The sequence below is a fragment of the Sander vitreus genome, chromosome 19, assembly GCF_031162955.1.
Source record: "Sander vitreus isolate 19-12246 chromosome 19, sanVit1, whole genome shotgun sequence".
In the NCBI taxonomy this organism is placed as follows: Eukaryota; Metazoa; Chordata; class Actinopteri; order Perciformes; family Percidae; genus Sander; species Sander vitreus.
Window position 1 is genome coordinate 9,501,548 of NC_135873.1, and position 23,504 is coordinate 9,525,051.

At 41.9% G+C, this 23,504-nt stretch overlaps 1 protein-coding gene across 5 annotated transcripts in view; it reads right to left on the minus strand.

Moving 5' to 3' along the window:
• Positions 1-23,504, minus strand: part of LOC144534126 (adhesion G protein-coupled receptor L3) — a 215,150-nt gene that overhangs the window by 44,457 nt on the left and 147,189 nt on the right. For 3 of the 5 annotated variants that reach the window (XM_078275862.1, XM_078275861.1, XM_078275864.1), the window contains 4 exons: positions 19,741-19,844; positions 15,346-15,531; positions 13,306-13,344; positions 3,352-3,535 (listed from right to left, as the gene is read on the minus strand). In XM_078275862.1, the coding sequence (XP_078131988.1) occupies positions 3,352-3,535; positions 13,306-13,344; positions 15,346-15,531; positions 19,741-19,844 (513 nt within the window). The remainder of the gene's footprint in view (positions 1-3,351; positions 3,536-13,305; positions 13,345-15,345; positions 15,532-19,740; positions 19,845-23,504) is intronic. The other 2 variants (XM_078275865.1, XM_078275863.1) reach the window with 1 other exon arrangement.

A 23,504-nucleotide genomic window follows, 5' to 3' on the forward strand; every position in this document is an offset into this window, starting at 1 on the left:
GTCAAATTGGGCACCCATATATAGCGGTTTACTCTTAGGCACAGTGGCCGCGGGTTCGACTCCGACCTTCGGCCCTTTACTGCATGTCGTTCCCCCTCTCTCTCCCCTTTCATGTCTTCAGCTGTCCTGTCAAAATAAAAGCCTAAAAAAATGCCCAAATAATAATATGTAGAATACACATGTCAAAGACATTGTGTAAAACTGCTGTTGAAATTTTGTTCAAAAAAGGTTGTATGTAATGTAGATAAAAAAAAAACTTTAAAGGAAGGGTTCAGCATTTTGGGAGATGTGCTTATTTGCATTCCTGACAGAAGTTGATGGGGGAGACCGATACCACTCTTGTGTCTAAACAGTCAATATGCTGCTACAGACCTAATTTAGCGTAAAGACTGGAAACAAGAAAACTGCTGTTTAATCTGACAAAAACCAAAGTGTAAAAAGGACAGATTATTTCTTGGCCAAGCACAGTGACTTCCTGAAGTCTAGTTATCAGCTTCAGGTTGCCAGGTAACAAGCTGGAGACTGCAGGAAGTAGCTGCGCCGGTCAAAGTATTTCTTCCAGATTTCTCCTCATTTGTGCTTGGATTGTTTTGAGAGCTACCTCCTTTTTTTCACCAAAACTTATTGGATAACCTATTCCTTGATGACAGTGTCTCTGACTGGTATGTATTGTATTGTTGTTTTGTTCTCTCACAAAGGTAATGTCATCATCAAGTGCTTTGAGACAGAATAACATTCACTTTCATATGGGCTACCTTCATCTGTCCGAGAGGGTGATTTCCGACCATGATCAGTCCAAACATTTCATGGTCAATGGTTCGCTTCTGCTATGCCACGACGCTAATGGCAGTCATCTCTGTTGCAACAGTCTGTGGTTGCAACACATGAACTGGCTGGCAGATTAGTCTGTGTGAGTGTGTGTAAAGTGTAAAAAAAGGAACCTCATTAAGCCTGATAAGACATTCAGCTGATGATCTCATGTCAGTGGACTATGACACCTCTGTCTCTGATAAAGGTTATTGCCCACGAAAAGCTACACAATTTAATCCTCCCTGTGTATCTCTTCTCATACCAAGGCTTCCCATACTTTCTCTTAAAAAAAAATCTTTTGTATTAACATTCTCTTGTGCTTTTGCAAAGGCCAGGGGGTTTGGGTGATACATTCCTATTCAACTTAGCTAAGACAATACCCCAGATAGCTCACAATTCCTTGGATTCCAAGCCTGCCTTTGGAATAAAGGAAGCATTTTTCTTCACCCTTTCTAACTCTTTTTTTTCCCTGTGTGGTTGTGTAAAAGAGCTTACCGTGGGCTTTAGGGAATTCCTTTGATGCCATAGTAGTGGTTGGACCCAAAGGCTATACCTTCAAAGCCCATTTAAATAACCTGCTAATCGGCAAAAATCTGCTCATAAGATTATCATGCAGAGAGTGAAGCACACTCTTGTGCAGACAAAGCCCTAGACAAGCACATGCACTGTAATGTGTAAACACAAACACAGATACAATGGATGAGGAAATATCCTTCTTTGAAAGCGAAGAAAATAGATCTCATTATCAGCTTGAGCCTAAAATTGGAACGAGGCTTTCTTACTGTTCAAGATTCACTTTAAAGCAAGTAAAACCCAGCTACCACTGACATCAAGAATGTGTCGCCAGGTGCAAGGCATACATTTTACATGTAATTCAATGCGAAAGATCAATAATTAGCTGCAGCAGTGATTACTGATGTTTAAATGGGCACCTTGTCCTCATTTAACTACCCTGCATGGCATGAGGGATTGCAGGAGCCAACTGGCTGAAAAAAAAATAAGCCGAGCAAACAGAGAGAGATAAGGCCTAGTAAACATGTCACCAGCACATAATTAACCAGACTACCACTATGCGCTATAAAATCTCACTCCATTTGAGCAGGCATCGTCTCATTCCCCTCTCCAAACGAGCCCAGAACCTCCTTAATACCCAGATGAATTGAGTGCCAGGTACAATAAAATCATTTTTATTAATTCTCCTTACGCTCGCTTCCTTTTAAGTCAGTAGACCTATATTTTCAGGTTGCCATGGCAGCAGGAACTTGGGGAAAAAAACACTTGTTCTGAGAAGAGGGCGATACATCATAACAGTATTTTTTCTTAATTCCCCTTGCCCCACTAGCCGACGTCGGCAAAACATGTTATTTAATTCAATTTTATTTTGTGCTTTGTATATGGCTCTCAATGTGAACTGCACAAATTCTACCTTTCAACAACTGATGCATCCAGTTTTGAAAAAGCTCCACTAGGGAAAATATTGATGACAGTAGCTCCATTATCTGGGCTCACTTAGTATTTATACACTGAATAATGAGCACTAATCCCTGATCTGCATGACTAGTGGTTAATTCTGGCTAATAATTGACATGAATATAAAAGTACAATCATATGAGATAATTGTCAATTTACAGCTGCCTGCCATCAGATATGCGCAGCCCTGCCAAATTAAACCTCCTGCGAGGGAGAAAGAATTAATCCAGTGACCTGCACACTTGTTTCACAGCCTTAAGAGCACTGCTGTCAATATAAGAGCGCCCAGGATCAAAAGCATTATGGTGAACATTGTAACCCTTGTACAAGTAGCAAGACCAGTGAAGGATGGAACACAGAGAGAAACACCACTAGAAAACATTATACAAACTAAACATTCAGCTCTTTAAATTTAGCTTCCATTTTTCTAAATATCACAACTGTCTTCCATCTAAGCCAATAATGTGTTTCTCAGCAGTTTAAGGAGAAGTTAATTTAATTCTGTCCAAGATGGTTTACTCATGCAGACAAAGTCGACAAATCAATACATATAATTTGCTTGCTGGCATACACTTTTCATTGCTTTCATTACTTAAAAAAAAAGAAGAAGAAATATATCTGGAAAGAAATCTATATATATATATATACACATGGAATTCTCAGAATTTGATTCATTTCCTCCAATAAAATGTGAAAAGTATAGAAGATCCCTAGATTCTTTTATGCCGTGTGATTTTGTGTGTGTGTGTGTGTGTGTGTGTGTGTGTGTGTGTGTGTGTTTGTGTGTGTGTATGCGAGAAGCCAACAGGAGCCAGAGGAAGGCTCTAACATGCTTTCAAATGGCTTGACTGGAGTAGGACCCTAGCCCCTAAACAAAATGGTCTGAAACATCTATGCTCAGTGAGCAACTTTCATAGGAATGAACGGGTGCCATTTTGGAACAGAGAAAACCATTCCATGTATAGTGTTTCTTAGATATCTTAAAACATGTCTGGAGGGGATCTTTCAAATTCTTCCCTCGTGCAGATCAAGCAAATCTTACGGACCTAAAATGTCTTAGAATATACTCACGAATGTTGTCAGTGTTCTCTTGCACAATGTCCGTCTTCAGCAGGTTATCAGCCAGGACGAAGGCCCCTTGCTCCACCGTGTCCAGCAGCATGGTTGCAGCCCTCAGCTGCTCGCCTGTGCTCAGCTCCCTCCATGCTGCCTGGGCCTGTGGCTGCAGTAAATTGTTGACCGTCTCCACCATGGCCTGGGGAGTCAAAATCATTGATTTAGTGAAAAGGTTTGTTTGACATGGTGATTTGGTAAACGGCATGAGTGAAGGATGGTTCAGGACTGAAAAACAAATCACACAATCCTGTGGGATTCTGCAAGAAAGAAAGCATGAAGCAACCCCCCTGTTTTTCATTTGAACTAAAAAAGCCATAATCATCTTTCAACTGAGCAATTTAATGACCAATCCAATTTATTTGCAAGTTGTGCTTTTAGACATGGATTGTAACTAGTAGCAGCAACACCTGGATTTATAATTACTTTGGATATGTTATTAGATTGCTTTTGTTATTGTTTTCTTTTCTCTACAAGAATAATTAATCATGTAAATATATCAGAACCAATGCTTACAAGACTAGAGGCCAATTCCTACATGACTTCAGGCTAGAGTCTTTAATTGGTGTGATTAATGTTCTTCCATGCACACAATCCCAATACACAGAAGCACTACAACAAAACACAGCAACATTGAGACATTCCAATGGATGTACAAGGTATTTGCTGGTAGCAACAATCTACAACTACTAAGCTCACATCCCTCCTGCATATTAATAGCACAGAACAACTATTATGCGTTCTTTAATCTCCTCACAATGTCAAAGTAAGTAACCAGGGAAGAAACATAACATTCTCAAGACAAGATGAAGACATAAGAGCCATTACAGATTTAAAAATGCCAATGGCAAGATTTGTGACTGGAATCCTAATTGGTCAAGCAAAGCAATTCACTACCACTGCACTGAAGAGTAAACTGAGCCTGGAAGAAAAGCGATTTCTAAGCCATTACAGGACAGTAGGTGGTCAAACGCAGAATTATTAGAAATTTCCTGCACTGCTAAAAATAGTAACAATTCCATGCTCCAATGAGAAAATGTTATATCTGATACAAAAAAAAATGGTTTGACGTTTGATTCTCCATTCACACTTCTTGAAAAGCCAGTTTACACAGTTGTAACATCCTGAAGATAGAAGCTATGATGTGTATTAAAAACAGGGGGGGTCATGCCACAGAACTTCTCTCTGAACTTCGCTAAGATCCCCTTTTTGATCAATGGATTATGAAAGGGAATAAGAGTGTTAGTATGACTCAAAAACAGCAGGGGATAAAGCTAAAGGCGATAAGAAAAATCATGTGCTTGAGTGTATCAAATAAATTCCTGATCAAAAGAAGAAAAAAAAACACTTACAGTCACAAAGCATAAGTGTAAAAGGAACCCCCAATTACATTTTAATGTTAAGTTGTATGTTTGTTTCAAATCACTGTGATAGCAAGAGGAGACGAAGGACTGATTGTATTCAAACCACTGGAGCTGAATGAGAATTTCAAACAGCACCAGCTGGCTTTTCCTCATTCAAAACATACCCTGCACACATTAAGCCGCCCACATCCAGACACAACCTCACACACACTGTGAGAGACTGACGCAAGAGTGAACCCACACCTCGGCACCTGCTAGTATACAAAAACATAGACAAACTCGCTGGCACGTGCATGTCCACACGCACATACACATGCACAGGCAGTCTACCAACTTTGATGTAATTGTTCATTATCTGCAGCCAATCTCCAAGCACACCTTTTGCCATTCAGCTAGAGGCAGAGGTTGATTCACTCTCCAATAAGGGGCTCCTTTTCTTCAGGCACTGACATTTTTTTCTCTTTGTTCCACACTGCAAGATTTTTTTTCAGCACTTCTTAAAACACACTGAAATAATGGTGAAATAAACGATTTGGGCTGGCAGTCTGAACAAGGCCATAGTTTCCGCAATTACATCGTTGAGACGTGATGGTGGCTTGCTGCTATTTTACCGTTATTAGCATACTGCCCCTCCATCTGTCAAATGTAGCAGCTCAGTCTGCTGCAGCAAACTCCAAACCATTTTTATCTTTAGAGTGTGTCCTTATGAACCTGAGGGCTGTGTTGTCTGGAGCTTTGTGCTCCTGGTAGGGTCTCCCAAGGCAAAGTGGTCTCAGGTGAGGGGCCAGACAAAGAATGGTTCAAAAACCCTATGAGAGACTGAGGAAGAGATGGAGTGACCCTGCCCGGAGGAAGCCCGGGGCCCCCATCTGGAGCCAGGCCCAGATGGAGGGCTCGTCAGCGAACGTCTGGTGGCCGGGTTTGCCACGGAGCCCTGCCGGGCACAGCCCGAAAAAGCTATATGGCATACATCTCTCCATCCCATGGGCCCACCACCTGTGGGAGGAACCACTGGGGTCGGGTGCGCTGCCACACGGGTGGCAGTGAAGGTAAGGGGCCTCGACGGACCAGACCCGGGCAGCAGACGCTGGCTCTGGGGACGTGGAATGTCACCTCTCTGTGGGGGAAGGAGCCGGAACTTGTGCGGGAGGAGGAGCGCTACCGGTTAGATCTGGTGGGGCTTACCTCTACGCACAGTCTCGGTTCTGGATCCATACTCCTGGATAGGGGTTGGACTCTTTTCTTCTCCGGAGTTGCCCAGGGTGTGAGGCGCCGGGCGGGTGTGGGGATACTCACAAGCCCCCGGCTGAGCACCGCTACGTTGGAGTTTAACCCAGTGGACGAGAGGGTCGCCTCCCTACGCCTGCAGGTTGTGGGGGGGAAAACTCTGACTGTTGTTTGTGCATATGCACCAAACAAGAGTCCGAAGTATTCGGCCTTCTTGGAGACCTTGAGTGGAGTCCTGCATGGGGCTCCAGTGGGGGACTCCATAGTTCTGCTGGGGGACTTTAACGCGCACGTGGGCAATGATGGAGACACATGGAGAGGCCTCCCTGATCTAAACCAGAGTGGTTGTTTGTTGTTGGACTTCTGTGCTAGTCATGGATTGTCTATAACGAACACCATGTTCGAACATAGGGATGCTCATAAGTGTACTTGGTACCAGAGCACCCTAGGCCAAAGGTCAATGATCGATTTTATAATCGTTTCATCTGATCTGAGGCCGTATGTTTTGGACACTCGGGTGAAGAGAGGGGCGGAGCTGTCAACCGATCACCATCTGGTGGTGAGTTGGGTCAGGGGGTGGGGGAAGACTGTAGCTTTTCGTGCATCCCTGTGGAGGCTGGGGGCATTGAACCCGAGTGGACAAAGTTCAAAGTTTCCATTGCTTAAGCTGCGGCGAGGAGCTGTAGTCTTAGGTGCCTCAAGGGGTGGTAACCCATGAAGACCGTGTTGGACACCGGTGGTCAGGGAAGCCGTCCGACTGAAGAAGGAGTCTTTCAGGGATATGTTATCCCAGAGGACTCCGGAGGCAGTTGCAAGGTACCGAAGGGCCGGAAGGGCTGCAGCCTCTGCCGTGAAAGAGGCAAAGCAGCGGGTGTGGGAGAAGTTCGGAGAAGACATGGAGAAGGACTTTCGGTCGGCACCAAGGTGCTTCTGAAAAACCGTTCGCCACCTCAGGAGGGGGAAGCGGCGGACCATCCAAGCTGTGTACAGTAAGGATGGGACGCTGTTGACCTCAACTGAGGAGGTAATAGGGCAGTGGAAGGAGCACTTTGAGGAACTCCTAAATCCAACTAATATGCCCTCTATGGTAGAGGCAGAGCTGGAGGATGATGGGGGATTGTCGTCAATTTCCCTGGTGGAAGTTGCCGAGGTAGTTAAACAACTCCACAGTGGCAAAGCCCCAGGGATTGATGAGATCCGTCCAGAAATGCTTAAAGCTCTGGGTGTGGAGGGGTGGTCTTGGTTGACATGCCTCTTTAACATTGCGTGGAAGTCTGGGACGGTGCCTAAGGAGTGGCAGACCGGGGTGGTGGTTCCCCTTTTTAAAAAGGGGGACCAGAGGGTGTGTGCCAATTACAGGGGTATCACACTTCTCAGCCTCCCCGGTAAAGTCTACTCCAAGGTGCTGGAAAGGAGGGTTCGGTCGATAGTCGAACCTCAGGTTGAAGAGGAACAATGCGGATTCCGTCCTGGTTGTGGAACAACGGACCAGATCTTTACTCCTGGAGGATCCTGGAGGGAGCCTGGGAGTATGCCCAATCGGTCTACATGTGTTTTGTGGATCTGGAGAAGGCGTATGACCAGGTGCCCTGGGAGATACTGTGGGAGGTGGGGTGAGGGGGTCCCTTCTCAGGGCCATCCAATCTCTGTACGACCAAAGCGAGAGCTGTGTCTGGGTTCTCGGCAGTAAGTCGGACTCGTTTCAGGTGAGAGTTGGCCTCCGCTAGGGATGCACTTTGTCACCAATCCTGTTTGTAGTATTTATGGACAGGATATCGAGGGGTAGTCAGGGTGGAGAGGGGTTGCAGTTCGGTGGGCTGGGGATCTCATCGCTGCTTTTTGCAGATGATGCGGTCCTGATGGCATCATCGGCCTGTGACCTTCAGCACTAACTGGATCGGTTCGCAGCCGAGTGTGAAGCGGCTGGGATGAGGATCAGCACCTCTAAATCGGAGGCCATGGTTCTCAGCAGGAAACCGATGGAGTGCCTTCTCCAGGTAGGGAATGAGTCCTTACCCCAAGTGAAGGAGTTCTTGTTCGCGAGTGAGGGGACAATGGAGCGGGAGATTGGTCGGAGAATCGGTGCAGCGGGTGCGGTATTACATTCAATTTATCGCACCGTTGTGACGAAAAGAGAGCTGAGCCAGAAGGCAAAGCTCTCAATCTACCGGTCAGTTTTTGTTCCTACCCTCACCTATGGTCATGAAGGATGGGTCATGACCGAAAGAACAAGATCCAGGGTACAAGCGGCCGAAATGGGTTTCCTCAGGATGGGTAGCTGGCGTCTCCCTTAGAGATAGGGTGAGAAGCTCAGTCATCCGTGAGGAGCTCGGAGTAGAGCCGCTGCTCCTTCGCGTCGAAAGGAGCCAGTTGAGGTGGTTCGGGCATCTGGTAAGGATGCCCCCTGGGCACCTCCCTAGGGAGGTGTTCCAGCTAGCACGTCTAGCTGGGAGGAGGCCTCGGGGAAGACCCAGGACTAGGTGGAGGGATTATATCTCCAACCTGGCCTGGGAACGCCTCGGGATACCCCAGTCGGAGCTGGTTAATGTGGCTCGGGAAAGGGAAGTTTGGGGTCCCCTGCTGGAGCTGCTACCCCCGCGACCCGATACCGGATAAGCGGACGAAGATGGATGGATGGATGGACTTTCCTGTGCTGAAACCATGTAGGCCACCAATAAAAAAATAGATTTTAGTTCCTGGTACATAAGGAAATGCTAATCATTAACTGGACTCACTTCTGGAATGTTCCACTTGGAACAAGGATGATGACTGGGCGTAAAAAGCTGCAATGCACGGGCCATTTATACCAATGCAGAAGGAAGGAAGGGAGAGGTGGACATTAGCGTGTGCTTGGCAGGAGTCCAAGCCAACCCGTGGTGTGTGTGCTTCTATCTGTGTGCTGATTGATGAAATGAACTCTGGGTCTGGGAAATTGATTCTGGCTGAGGCTGATCTTCCTCTCTTCCCTTTCTGGCTTGCCTGCTGGTCGGCTTTCTGTGTGCACTCATTTCTCCCCTCCCTCCTCCCTTCCTGTTCACCAGTTGGTTCCTCTCTCTTGCTTTCTCTCACTGACATTGAAGGCTGATCCTAAAATGTGGGGGAAAAAACAACACAAACAGTCTTGTTCTATCAGTCCTCTTCTTTCTGACTAGATTTCTCTTGGCACAGGTGAAGCTGTTGCATCATTTCTGTATTTCTTTTCTCTGTTTTATTTGACCTGCTAGCCAAATCCTCTATCTTCTTTGAAAATCTCTGCAACCTATTTGTTAAATATTTGATGAAACCTTCTCTCTGTTGTAAGCAGGTGGTTGTGTCTGTACAGTATATGTGAGTTACATAATGATTACCTTTGTGCTTTTTGTCTTGTCTTAGGTTTAAACTTACTATTGTACTATTCCCAAATAGCAGCCCTTTATTTTTCAGCGACAGAGAGAGACAGACTTTCATTTGAAATACGACACATACCTTTGTTTCCCAGTTTAGCTGTTTCAAAAGTACATTTTATTGCATTTTAGAAAGAAGCCTTCATGCTGTCTGGTCTGTCTGTTATCTGTCAAAGCAAAAACATAACTGTATCCACATTCACCTGTTGCCTTATTAAATTCAATGTTTATTACACAGCACTAACTCCATCAGTACGATAACAGAGTCCCGTCTTACTCAACCCTTGGCTGAAATGTAAACCTAACTTAACAAATACTGCACAGATGTTTCACAATAAAAGAATTATAGTGCCTCCTTTCTCTAAAAGGGCATTCTTTCTCTAGTTTCTGGTAGGCTTTTAATTTGAAACATTGTTTTACTTTGAAAATACGTTTTCAGCTCACACTGCTCTACACCTCGCTATGTGTGCTTTTAATTTGAAACGTGTCGCAAGAGGTATTGAGTTTCATTGCCAAAACTTGAAATCGCTTTAAAAAAAACAGCATAGTAGAAGCAACTGGAATTAATTCGTAAATGAGAACAATTTCTTTTGTTAAAAGGAGAAACGTGTAGCAGCAGATTGGTGAGTAGGACATGTCTCTGTTGTTGTGAAGATGAAATTAGAGCTAAGAAAATCAGCATTAGGGTGAATTTATCATGAGAGGTAATGAGTGCAGGTAATTCCACCCCAGATTACAACTTTTACCCAGCCTTTATTGGTTTGTGCCAGCCACTTGAGCTTCTGGGCTATTAGTTGAGAATTAGGAATTTACTGTCATCATCATGTGTACTACTGTCTACTGTGTGTGTATTAATAGACAATTTAAATATAATTAAAACAGATTTTCTGAAGATTATGCTAAATTAATAAACATAAACATAAATTCCTGAGTGTTTGAGAAATCCTTCACTCTCTCTCCACTGAGCAGAAACGGTTCACACAGATTTTTCAGGCAGAACTGCACCGCAGGCCAGATGGGACGAGGTCTCTGTTTATATGGATGTGGTTATCTTCATCTTTTAACAAATTGACTACAAGGTAAATTTTATCATCTCGTTACATTCCCGAACGAGGAGCCTCCCTGCGTTTCGCCTGCTCTAAGGTCAGCCCATGCTGTGACACTCCCCCTAGTCATCTTTGCATGCAAAGGTGTGATTTTAATGAGGGGTCGGACCTCAATATCCTCCCTGTATTTCACACTCACTTGGCTAATACTAAGGCACATTATATTATTTTGTTCTTTTGTTGTTGAAATATGGTTATGCATGGCAAAATGTATTCACTGTAATTCCCAAATCTGCTTTAAAACAAAAATGCCAGAGGAAAAAGCCATTCAAAGCTAGCATGTTTGACTTTAGCTTGGTACAACATGGACGGACATAATCACAGTAATTGGACCATAATGTCACTGCCTATAAACAAGCTGCCATTACTATGACCAAAAGGCACAGGAGGGAGGCTGCTATTTTCATCATGTTTGTTCCAAATCAAAGGGCACAACAGAGAAACATCCCCGCTGGGGAAATGCAGAACATAGCGAGTTGATCATCATACACGGTTGTAGCTTTATCAAGGCCAAATCCTGTTGGGTGGGATTCCATTGGCTATGACGTGTGGCAGATATTGCTGTTCATGAACAATCAAAGATACAGCATTCTTGTGAATATGTTACTTAAAAAGGAAATTAAGCAGTTTGTATTGAAATTCCCTGATGATCCTAACGAAATGAAGACCTCAGTACCAGTTGAATTCAAGTGTCATCTACTTGTTTACCACTTAAACAAGATAGAAGCCTTCAATCAAGATGAGAATCACTCATCTCATTTAGACATCAACCTCAAGCCAGGTGCTTTATTTTGGACTATGTTCTCCTTCACCACAACCACACCTGCTCTCACACAATCTGCCTTTTCCCAAAGTGCTATCGAAGTCTGTTTTCAGCACCATATTTGAGTGGAGGGACAGCAGAGGCAGGTGCACCTCTCATTTGCTTTGTATTCCTCTGCTAATCCCATTTACGTCAACCACCAGGGCCCCATTGGAGAAAACATTGCCCAATTTCCCTAATCAATGAAAGTCCCTCAAAGGCTGCCAGCGCATGGAGTCAATGCCTGTGTTTACCTAAGGCCACAGATGTTGCTCCATTATTCCGGTTTGTCAAGTGAAAGCTCTTCAGTGTTGTTGCTATTATAAGCATTTAAACATTTAGCTCAAAGCACTGCTGTTTGTAAGTACTGCCTCACAAAGATGCTGGCATGTCTGTCTTATTTAAATGGATTTTTATAAATTTTTTGGAATAAACTTAAGCATGTGATTTGCACCCTGTCAATAGTCAAGGCGTTTTTCTATGTTTTTACTGTCAAAATATCCCATGAAATGACCGAAACCAACAATGTGTTAGTATGTCTCCTAATACTTTCCAAATTTCTCAGGCACATTTGTTCCTACTGAAGGTGTAAAAAGGGGTCACAAATGTATAGTTTGAGTTTTTAAAAAGGGCCCAGTAATTCCCTAAAAGAGCAGGCATTGTGGTGTTAAGGAAAAGTTTCTCAAATAGGAGTAACAACAAGTGCAATTGTTGGGGACTATTTTGAGCCACCGATTTATACATACTTGGTGCAGTATTGAGTATTTGTGGTACCAGGAAGGTGCATGACTCAAAAGAAACTACATTGCCCATGTTCATTGTAATTAAGTTATACGTCGTAGGTTGATTGTTGGTCTTTCTATGGCATTTGTTGACAAAAAAGTTCATGCTTGTTCATATATATATATATATATATATATATATATATATACACACCCACTACACACACACACACACACACACACACACACACACACACACACACACAGTACCACCAGCATTATCCTGTAAGCATCTCACACAAACCCATCAAACGTGAGCACGCTCGACCATATACAAACATGCATTCCAGTTGGAGGTAATTTGCACACGTGTGACTATACATAGCAAAGTGCCTTCTGACATGCCTCAGTGGAATCGAGGCAAATACATGTTGCCTAACATAAGTGCTGCAGAGCATACATTCTGTATAACACAACATCTGTCTCTAATGTGCAGCTTTATTGGAGCCATCTGTATGGGACACAGGATTGTCAACTTATCACATAGTTCAATTGTCAAGGTAGAAATTCTTTTGATGACAGTTAAATTGTCACCCCAGGGTTAAAAAAAATCACTCAGTAGCCAGAGAACTAGCTGAGGGAAGCCATGGAGACCCCTCCTAAATTAGGACACATGTATTAAGCATCAGGGAGAATCATAACATGCCATGACTTTGGCTGACTTAGAAGTTAGAAGTTGACTTGCTGGTGTAATGAGGTCACTTCTTTTGGCTCTTCTTTTTCCTGAGAAATGTAGGAGTGCGTTACATGCCTGAGTGCCTTATTTTTGACTGATTCTATCCTCTTATGTGGGCTATTTCATTGGAAAGCAGTGCTGATGTGGTGGTTTAAGGCGTTTTTAAAATGATTGAGAAACCTGAGAAATACACAATAGATATATGGCATTTGAGAATTCTCAGCCTCATGCTTAGACCAAACATATTAGAGGAGAAAGGAGAATTTCAATACATATGCATGCAGGGGACAATGATGACATGACTCATAAATGCAGGTTTGAGGCACTGATGTTCACTTGGATGCAGCGTTAATGATATGATACTAAGAAATTTGACCCTTTGATTTAACATTAGCATTACCTCATATATTTATATACATATATATACATATATATATACATATATACATATAATTGTGTTTTCCACTTCAAACGGTCAAACTTCAAATTGTATAGTAAAAATGAAAATGATAGCAAAGTGGCCACAATGAGGGAATAAAGAGTAGGTACAGGGGAAAATTTGGTCCAAATACCTGAACATAAAACCGGCAAGAGCGTTCTCTTTTCTGCAGCTGCAAACCAAAGAAAATGCAAGTTAGCAAAAGGTCAGCGGCTCAAACAATTCCACTTGAATATATTTCCTCTGCTTGAAGTACAGATTTGAGAGAAGTGAGAGAATTTTTAGTTTTTTACTCCTGCAACAATCGCTTTCATCAATTGTGTGAAATGTAGTATACATGAATTATACACTAGTTTAGAAAAACAGCAGACTTGTGTTAATTTGCAATAAAATGAGACATATCAGACATGTGGAAATACGCATTTTGATACTCAAAATTATTATTTTATTTTTGTCACCTGAGAAATTCATGTGAGAGCTAATTATCTTTTTAACCTCTGCCGTGATAGCGCTGACAACAATTTTGCATGAATGAAATATGACAGGAAGCTCAGGCTCAAAGAAACGCTGCACTAGCACTGCATGGAAAGTGAATCATTTTAATTGAGTTCTGATACAAGCAAGGTAGCCAACAGAGCTACTGTCTGGCTTAACAGCTAGGTTGTGGCACCATACAAAATCCCATGCAGATTAGCTCCAAAGAGTACCATTTCCTCATAAAGGAGCCTCTTGCTCTACATCACAGCCCACTCTTCTGGAAGTGCTCCCATTCGTACGGTTAGCCAGCTACCCTTTGATCATGAAAACGACACTGATCTCACCGTTTGCCAACTCAATCCTTTCATTGTCTGCTGGCAGAGAGTATTGTGCTTTGCTATCAAAAAGAAAATCTTTAATTCGCTAAGCTCTTTGCAGATTGTGTAAAAATGATTGAACTCGAGAGGTAAACATTAGCCACTGCCAGAGCAGAGAGGTTCCGTGTTTTGTGGGGAGAGCTCTCACTGACAAAGGAAGTCCAACACAAGGGAAAGAGGTAGGGCCATTTTTATCTATAGATGCACAATATACATAATTTATCAGAGGACAGAGAATTATAAAGGAAGTCCATGACCTCTTAAATAAATGATCATGACTTAACAAGCTTTTTTTCATTTCCCTTAACCCAACTGCTTTTTTTCTTTGCGCCATTTCTTCATCTTTACAAGAGAAACTAAAGACTTCAACAGCCATCTCGATCACAGCAGTAGGCTCTATCTTGAATGTTGCGTTTTATGAGAAACCCTTTTTCAAGAGGTACAATAAACTCTAGTTGCTCCTCAATGTGAATTTACCCGTCACATTCCCTTCTGAGGCCTTTTGGCCATCTTTACTGCCTCCCCTCTCCATTGGAGAAAACTGGCACTAAAATCTCAATGGAGACATCTGTGTCTGTTGCTGCAATGAAATAGAAAAACGTCCCGAAAAAAACTGTCTGAGAACAGGTGTTCATGTTCCTCTACAAGTGAAGCCGCTCCAGCAAATTAACGAGTGACATTTTAAATTTCACTGATGTTTGCTTTTCTGTTGGCTGCTCAGCAGACAGAAAGTATTATTTTAGCTTGCTTTGCCTGAGTGCCCCTTACTGTGCTCTGCTGTGAATTGGGGAGTAAATGCATTAGCTTCAGGTTCAGCAAAAATGAAAAACTCTGCCACAGCTTAGATCCAGCCCAATAAAAATGTACGCTGTCTCATTAGTAAAAATCAAATGGTGCAAGTGTATTGCTTTTGACGAGCATGACATATGAATAACATCTTTTGAACTACATCAAAGTTACACTGGAAGCATAATACATTATACTAGAGTAAGAGACATGCCTTAGTGTTTTAGTATGCACTGGACTGAATACTGAAAATGGTGGATAGCATTTAATCTGACAGCTCCAGATCATTAAAAGAATACCTATTGTATTATTCAGGTTTGACTGGATTAAAGATTTGTGATAGGTAGGCCTCCGTTTTGGAAATCCAAAAACGTTTAGGTGTTAAAATGAAAACGCTGACTTACAAACTGGCACTTTTGTGTAAAATCATTGCAGGGTAGTAAATCACCATTCCTCAAGGCCATGTTTTCAAGCCTGTTAGATAGTCAGGATATTCTTTTAAAGCAAAGTTCTGACATTTCTGCTTCCTCTACCTTGTTGAGGCTCCGTGCTGCGCTATCTTTGCCACCTGGCGTGAGGTTCCTCAGCTGCACGTCGAGGAGATCCACCAGCTGAACCATGGCCTTCACTGTGAAGGTGATGTCTCCTGCCTGAAGATTACGCTTAGTTTGTTCCGCCAATTCCCTGGCAATGACAGCAGCCGTCTCTCCAGCTTTTAGCTGTAAAAAAAGGACAAAAACAGAAAATAGGAGCAAATTAATTTACAAAAACTCTGCAGCTAAACAAACATCCATACAATCCTCATACCTTTACTTATTTCTACTGCGGCATGTACCTATTACACACAACTTACACACTGGAAAAAATGACAAATTACAATACACAAATGTGCAGCCCCTTAAAAATGAATGCCGTTTAGCCTATACATTTTCCCCAACTGCTGCAATATTGCACGCAATTATTGTGGCGAGACGGTACTCAGCTGATTGCACACTAGGGCCAATATTGTATCCGAAAGCAATTATGAAATCAACTATTGAGGGAATATCCCCAGATAGCCTTACACCTTTATGAAACTAATGGGGAGCACTGCAGCTTGAGGCAAGCAGTGTATGTGTTGCACACAGAGGGCAGATCCTCTTGGATATTCATTTTTTCTTATGTTCGAAAGCTTAAATGTGATTTTTGTGTCTCGGGATTTGTTGAAAAAAGAAATGATTATTTCTGAGTATTTCTCTTTTTTTTTTTTAAACCTTTACTTTATATTGTTTTGCAGACCTTTCCTGTTTTTTGTCTAACTTTACTCCTCCAGTTCATTCCCAAACATTTATTTCTGACACAGACTCTACCAATATTATCGCACTCTTTTCTATCACATTACTATTTCCTCTCCAGAAACAATTCACCTGCATGTATAATGACATTCCTCGAAACAAAATCAGTCAATAAAACCTCTCCACTGAACAGCCATAGTTTAATCATAGCTTAGCAACCATAACTAAGTCTTGACAGTTCTGTCGAGCTATGAATTTCGCAACATGCTGAAGTGATGTGCATGGGGCTCTAATAAGAACAATATTTGGCATTTTAGAAAAAAAAGTCTAAGAGATTGTTGGAGTATTTTAACGTTAACTGCAATTGTTAGCATATCGGGCTAGTACAGATCTACAGTAGTTAGTGAAAACATCCAAGGCCAAGAAGCACATGATGCTACAGGTTGCATTAAAATAAATAAAATTAAAATATGTTACGTGTAATATGTCTGTCTGTTTAAGAGGCTGTGGTGGGCTCGGTTTTGAAGCTAGCGTGAAGCTATTAGTATCATATGAAACTAGACGACCTAAGGTATCAATGGTACCATGTCATAGGCCTTCAATGCCTTATCGCGCTGATGTGACCGAGCCGAACCCGAACATAAATTCTAAATATCTGTCCGAAGCCGGCCCGTTCAGGTATCCATCCTCTAATGGCCATTCTCAGGATGTATGGATTTAGGTATACAGTATACTGTCTCTGCACCACACCCTCTGCGCTAAAGAAAAGACATGTACAATATTTTCTGGTCACTTAATACTCACTGACTGTAGAGTCTGTAAAGTTGCACTTTATTGTGTTGACTGCTGTAGAGTGTTTATGTTAAATAAAAAGTACATTAATGTAACCGCTTTGTGGCCAATTCTTAATGTAAACATTAATATTTTTAATAATGCACCAGTTGAGAGGGTTCCTTGTACAATTTACAGCATTAGCTGTCTGAGAATCTCTTTCATATCGGAGCAAAATTGGTATTGTAACTAAAATATTCCTAATCCAATCAACATTGAATCAAATCAATATTGAATGGGGACATATAACAAAAAAGTTTTGTAATAGTTGGTCTTGATTTTAAACAGTAAATAACTTAAACGTGCAATCCACTTGACTAAATGCAGAAGACCCTTTTGGTCTGATCTTTCAAAGGTCAGTTACATTCACAGTTTTACTAATAGACTAGGTGCAGTAAAATGAGTCTCAAAACCACAGTGACACCAACGAAAACAGGCCCATACTGATTTACTCTCCCATCACCTGCTATCATCGCCTGTGAGTTTATTAGTCAAGCCAATTATGCTGCTTAAATTGGTCTTCACAGAGGTGTATGAAGGGAAACATGTCTTTGGAAGATGTTTTCCTCTTTTCCCTCCCTGCTCTTGTCTCTCTCTCTCTCTCTCTGTTTATCTAATGTCATTTGTTTCTCTTTTTTCTCTACATCTTCCTTTCTCATTTTGTCTACCGAACCATCTGGTAATGAGCAGTGCCACATACAGGACAATGGCTCTAGATATAAAATAACAAAGTGCCAGATGGGTATTCCAGATCTCTGACATGTTGATCTTCATTAAAGTCTTCCCGTCTCCACACCGACAGACACACTGCTGAAGTGTGATTTGCTTTAAAATAACACATGCACTACTTGACTGTCACTTCCTTCTGTAGATTTTAATAAGCGATATTCTACATTAGAATCACACTATTACTGTTGAATCCACGCAAACCACATAGCAAAACAGCCTCTGTAGCAAGTTCAAAAATACATTGCTCTAGTTAATTTCTCCATACAGCAGCCTGTAGTGGAGCTTTATTGCACTGTACAAATGGTTCGGCGCTGCACAGAAATGCACCTTATAATTTCTCTCTTCTATTTTGTTCCCCAACAGCCATTCTCCATCCAAATCTGCAAACTGCCGTTTCTTTAATGGGCTGAGCTTTGTGCTGCTGAGTAGATCCTAAGTGTTATAACACGCACGCCTCAGGGCCCTATGAGTTTAAGGGAGAACATTTTCAACATTGCCTGCAATTCATAACTTGGAACCCTGATCCTCACTTGCAGTAATCTTCTCCTCTTTTGATTTGATTTTCTTACAGATTCAAACATAGGAAGCTTTATATGGGGCTTTGCATAATAACTTCCCCTTAAAGGAGAATTCCGGTCGATTTCAACACGTAGCTCTGTTGTTTGTAAATGTGGAGTGCTGTCAGTAGCGAGAAAAACGAAAACAATCAGTGTTGCCTACACCGTGTTATCTTCCTGCTACAGTTTGCACCCAGGAGGCTGAAACAGGGCAAGTTTTAAACGTGCTTTTAGCCTCTTAACATGTTCAAAATGTCATTACAAGTGCCTACCCATGTGAAGTGATTCCTTCCGAGTGAACACAGTGAATCTGACTGCAGTAGATGTGAAAGAAATGCATAAAAGTTTTGCTAATTCAGCTCTGTTTAGTTCCGGTGTTGTGGTTTGTAGATGGTCCCTAAGTCTTGCCGTCTCAACGGATCTGACTGTCTACTGCAGTCAGATTCACTGTGTTCACTCGGAAGGAATCACTTCACATGGGTAGGCACTTGTAATGACATTTTGAACATGTTAAGAGGCTAAAAGCATGTTTAAAACTTGCCCTGTTTCAGCCTCCTGGGTGCAAACTGTAGCAGGAGGATAACACAGTGTAGGCAACACCGATTGTTTTCGTTTTTCTTGATACTGACAGCACTCCAAATTTACAAACAACAGTGCTACGTGTTGAAATCGACCGGAATTCTCCTTTAAGGGCATCTGTGGCTCAGGTGGGAGAGCAGCCAATCGGAAGGTTGGTCGTTCGATCGCTGGCCCTGCAGTTCCATGTCAAAGTGTCCTTGCTCCCGATGCTGTGCCATCGGTGTGTGTGAATGTTTATCTGTATGGCAGCCTCGTCCACCAGTGTACTGTATGAATGTGTGCGTGAATGGTACCTGTACTATGTAAAAGCGCTTTGAGTAGTCTAGACAGGCGCTATATAAATGCAATCTATTAACATTTACATTTAGAGGAGGCGATACAAATTGTTTGTGCTTGAGAAGTATGGAATGCAAAAAAACTGCTGTGTCCGTAGGACAGAAAGTGGTCTAGATTAGCTGTTGTTACCCACAACAGTCCATTAGACTATGGTGCTGTGGATGGTTATCACTCCACCCCCATCCAACCACCCACGCCAAACACACACAAGCATAACCCTTCAATTAAGTGAACCCTCCGGCTAATCCACGGCATTAATTGACTAGTTAGAAAAGAGACAAAGAACAAAAGAGAAAACACACAAAAACTAAAGCCCTCTGAGTGCAAGCAATATATACACCCTTGATTTGCATTGTGAGCTGTGGTAACATTGGTTACTTTAAACAGGCTAAAAGTGCCCAGTTCTGTTTAAAACAAAACACATTTACACATCAAAATAACATTTAAACTCAGTGCCAAATCACTCATGCCATCTGAACGCGTTTTTCTGTGGTTGTATTTGAAGGAGAAATGTTTGATGATTCCTGATCAGAAAAGTAATACAAAAAGCACTTTTCAAAACAACTGTGATGTTACTTTAAGTAGCACATGTTCTGCTTATTATAATTGTGTAGTTTGGTACCTTCTGGCTGATGAGGTTGACCCAAGGGGAGGTACAGTTGCTAAAATCAGGTCCCTGGGGGTCCCAGTATCCCTCTGGACCCACGCACAGGTATGAGGCCACACCTAGAGAGAGAAGAAAGACAGTGGCTTAGTAAGAACAATGACATCAAATGTATTACATCCAGAGACAACTATGTCAGTACAGAAAGAACAGCTACAGTGGCATGTGTTTTGTAACATGTCTGTCTATGTGTGTGTGTTTCTAAAAGACCTCTTGGGAGACAATCAAGCTTACCCACATTTTCTCCTTTTTCTCTTACTCTTTTTTTCCCCATTACACAGTGACGGATTAGACAATGCTTTCAGTCTTGCAACTAATGCCCAATTCCTCTGTATGTCAAGCACTTTTCTTATTTTCTAAAGTTGTCCAAATAAACTGCGACGTCCAAAAGAAACACAATTCTTAAGTAATTAAATTAATGGGTGTAGCAAAATGTAATTGGATGGTTTCATCTTGTATGGACTGAAATGAAGTTGCTTCACTTGATGGCAGACGCTGTCTGTATTTAATCATTAACAGTCAGACAGTGTCTGCATGTGACAGTTCAACTCCTGCATGAGAAAAATATGCCAAAATAGGTGCCAATTAAATCTGCCATAGCTGAATTCATCACGAAAGGTCAATTAAGCTGGTTTGAGGAAACTGTCTCTGCTGACACATACGTGATTCAGTTTTACAATGTTCCATCTGGACTTTAATATAAACCTCCAGATTGACTCAAATTAAACAGCGTGAACATCATCAGTTAAGACTCTCTGGCCGTGCTATACCTTGCTTCAACCTTATTAATCATAATTAATATATTAAATACACTTAATCAAGAGATAGACAGTACAAACCAACAGTTTTTTGTGGACATCTGTCCAACAATACAATGATTGCAATGTATTAAAAAACAAAGGGTGTCTTTGACTTCTTCTTCCATGTACTTCAAATAACTTGCATCTATATTTTCAGAGTAGACATCAGCAAGGCTACATGCTGACATTAAATTGCCCTTGTTGTACTTGTACTGAGAGAGGGTGTGTTGGAGGGTTAGACGACCAGCATTAGGAGATATACATTTTGATTGACATATAATTTCCTTCCACGGTCCACCTCGGACAGCCTTATGTTTGATGGGTTCATAAGATAAGGGACTCTGTATTTCCTCCTATATTCTGAGGCAGGAGAAGGAGCATGAAAAAGGGAAGGAGTAAGCGAGGGAGTCGGAGGGGTGTAGGGGGAGACAGCAAGCGAAGTGAGGTAGATGGAAGGGAAGCTCGAGGAACTTTCAAAGAGTGGCAGAGGAAGCTCACACAGTCTTGTTCTGCTTGGCAGTGTCGTCTGAAGAGCAGTGGCTTTGAAGAATGTGCCGAGAGGAGGTGGGGGTATGCGTTCCTCTTATCTTGCCATATAACGGCTGTTAGTGAGGTCTCGACGGGTGCCTGTGTTGCCCATTAATGAAGCCTGTATGTACAGTATGTGTGTGTCTGTCTGAGTCTGTGTGCTGATTGATGAAATGAACAGATTTTTTTTAGGCTTTTTTAGGCCAGATTTGAGGATAAAGTGTCACTAACAAGTCTAGGGTGAATTTCTCTATTAAAAAAAAAAGTTTCAGAAAATTCCTAAACAAAGGCACATTCTGCAATTTTTAACACATCTGACTTGCATTACATCTTTTGGTTTTAACAATGTATTACCACCACTGAGTTGCTTTATTAATGCAACAATACTGTTTGACAGCTTTTTAGAAGGTTTCTAGGTTACCTTTCAGTTAAGTTTAAACTTAAATTTTTTTTCTCACGATTCATCTCCTAATTTAAAGGCCCAGTGTGTAACATGTTTAGTTGTTCATTATCAAAATCTGTGTTGCCCATTCACAAACTTTGAACTTCTTCATGAATATTTACCACCACCATCAATTTCAAATATTCCTTTTGGCTTGAAATTTTACATTTGCATTCGCATGAACTGGGGTAGACGCTCCATATTCATGCGCCATCTTGAAAAACGTTAGCCGGTAAGGGACATACAGGACATACTGCTCCGCCTTTCGCGTTTTCGCTGTCACACGATAAACTCACAGGTGCTGCTTATGCTGCTAATGGGTATCGTAGCTTCCCGGCCCCGGTAAGTTTGAAGAAGGAAACACGGAGGACCACATGTATTCAAAATCCAAATTTCAGGAACAGGAGTCTTCTTCTTCGCCCAGAAAAAGGATATTGAAAAGAGCAAGAGACCGGCGTCATCAGAAGAAAAGAGTGAAGGCTACCGTAGCTGTAATACATACTTTGAACTGCGTGGCGCAAGAGATTTGATTACGATATATGATCTCAACGCTGGATGGGAGAAATTCCCACACATTGGACCTTTAAGAATATAGGGATATCTTCAACCTTATAATATCAAAGCCTTTACTTAAAAAAAATCAGTGGCCAAGTCTCAATTAAATATGAACTGCTGCTTGATCATGATCAGAGGTAAAGCTTTCATATCTGAGGCAGCCAACATCGATTTTATCTTAATGCACACTTGACTTCATTCCCTTAGGATTGATAGAAAGACAGAGCTGGACCAACAACATATAGAGTAACAAATGGTCTGATGCATGATAAACAAAGCTCAACAGCCCTTTCAAAGTGCCGAACACAAATGTGTTTAGCCACTAATTAATTACACGAGTTGTATCCTGAGAGACAGGAAATAAATATGGGCGCGTGGTGTACTAGTTACTAGTTTCCATACAGATGCAAGGCTAAGCTATATTTAGCCTTGCATCAGTGAGTCAGGAATAAAGAGTGAGGAGGGAGGACAGGAAGCAAGATGATGAGAGTTGCAGGGGGAGAGTAAACAAAAACCAGAACACACACCAGCGACCAACATCAAGGCAAAGAGCCTGACAGTAACTGCATACTAACGAAAATACTGACATCATCAAAGATTGATGAATAAAAAACTAACATGTATATTTCACAGAGTTTTTCATTCTTAAACTGAATGTTTAAGGTTTTAGAAGATTAATCAGGTTAACTGAATGTGACTATTATAGAAGGCTGTGTAATACTATATTGACGCTCCACATACCGCAAAGTTTTTGACCGACCAACAAATGAAACATAAACAGAAAACAGTAATGCACAGATGAAAAAGTACGTGATTGTAGGTATGTAGTGAGAAGTCCAGTGTCAAGTATAAATTCCGCTTTATTAAAACTAGCTGCCGCTTACTTATTTTCATAGTTTTGGCCAAAGTAATTGCTGAGAAATCTCTGACAACACTTTAACGTCAACGACTAAAACAGTGACAACTTCAACGACAATGAACGAGTCCATTGGGGAGGGGAACATCAGCAGTGCTGTACTGTTGTGGTGAATAAGGAACTGATTGGCAAAAACTTTCAATTTACCAGTGGATCTACATTCCAACCCTCACTATGGGTCATGAGCTCTGGAGAGTGACTTAAAACAATGAGATCCTGGATATACCGTAAGTGGCTAAAATGAGTTTCCCTCGTAGGGCAACAAGGCTCACCCTATTAACTTCCAAGAGATAGATCCTAAGCACACTTGAGAGCTATATATTCCAACTGGCTTGAAAATACCTTGAGATCCCTCAAGTAGAGGTGGAAGGTCTGGCTTAGGAGAAGAATGTCAGAGCTTATTTAGCCGGCTGCCATCCATCATGACTTAGACCCACATTAGTTGCGAAAAATTGAAGAATGGATGGCCCTCATTCCATCT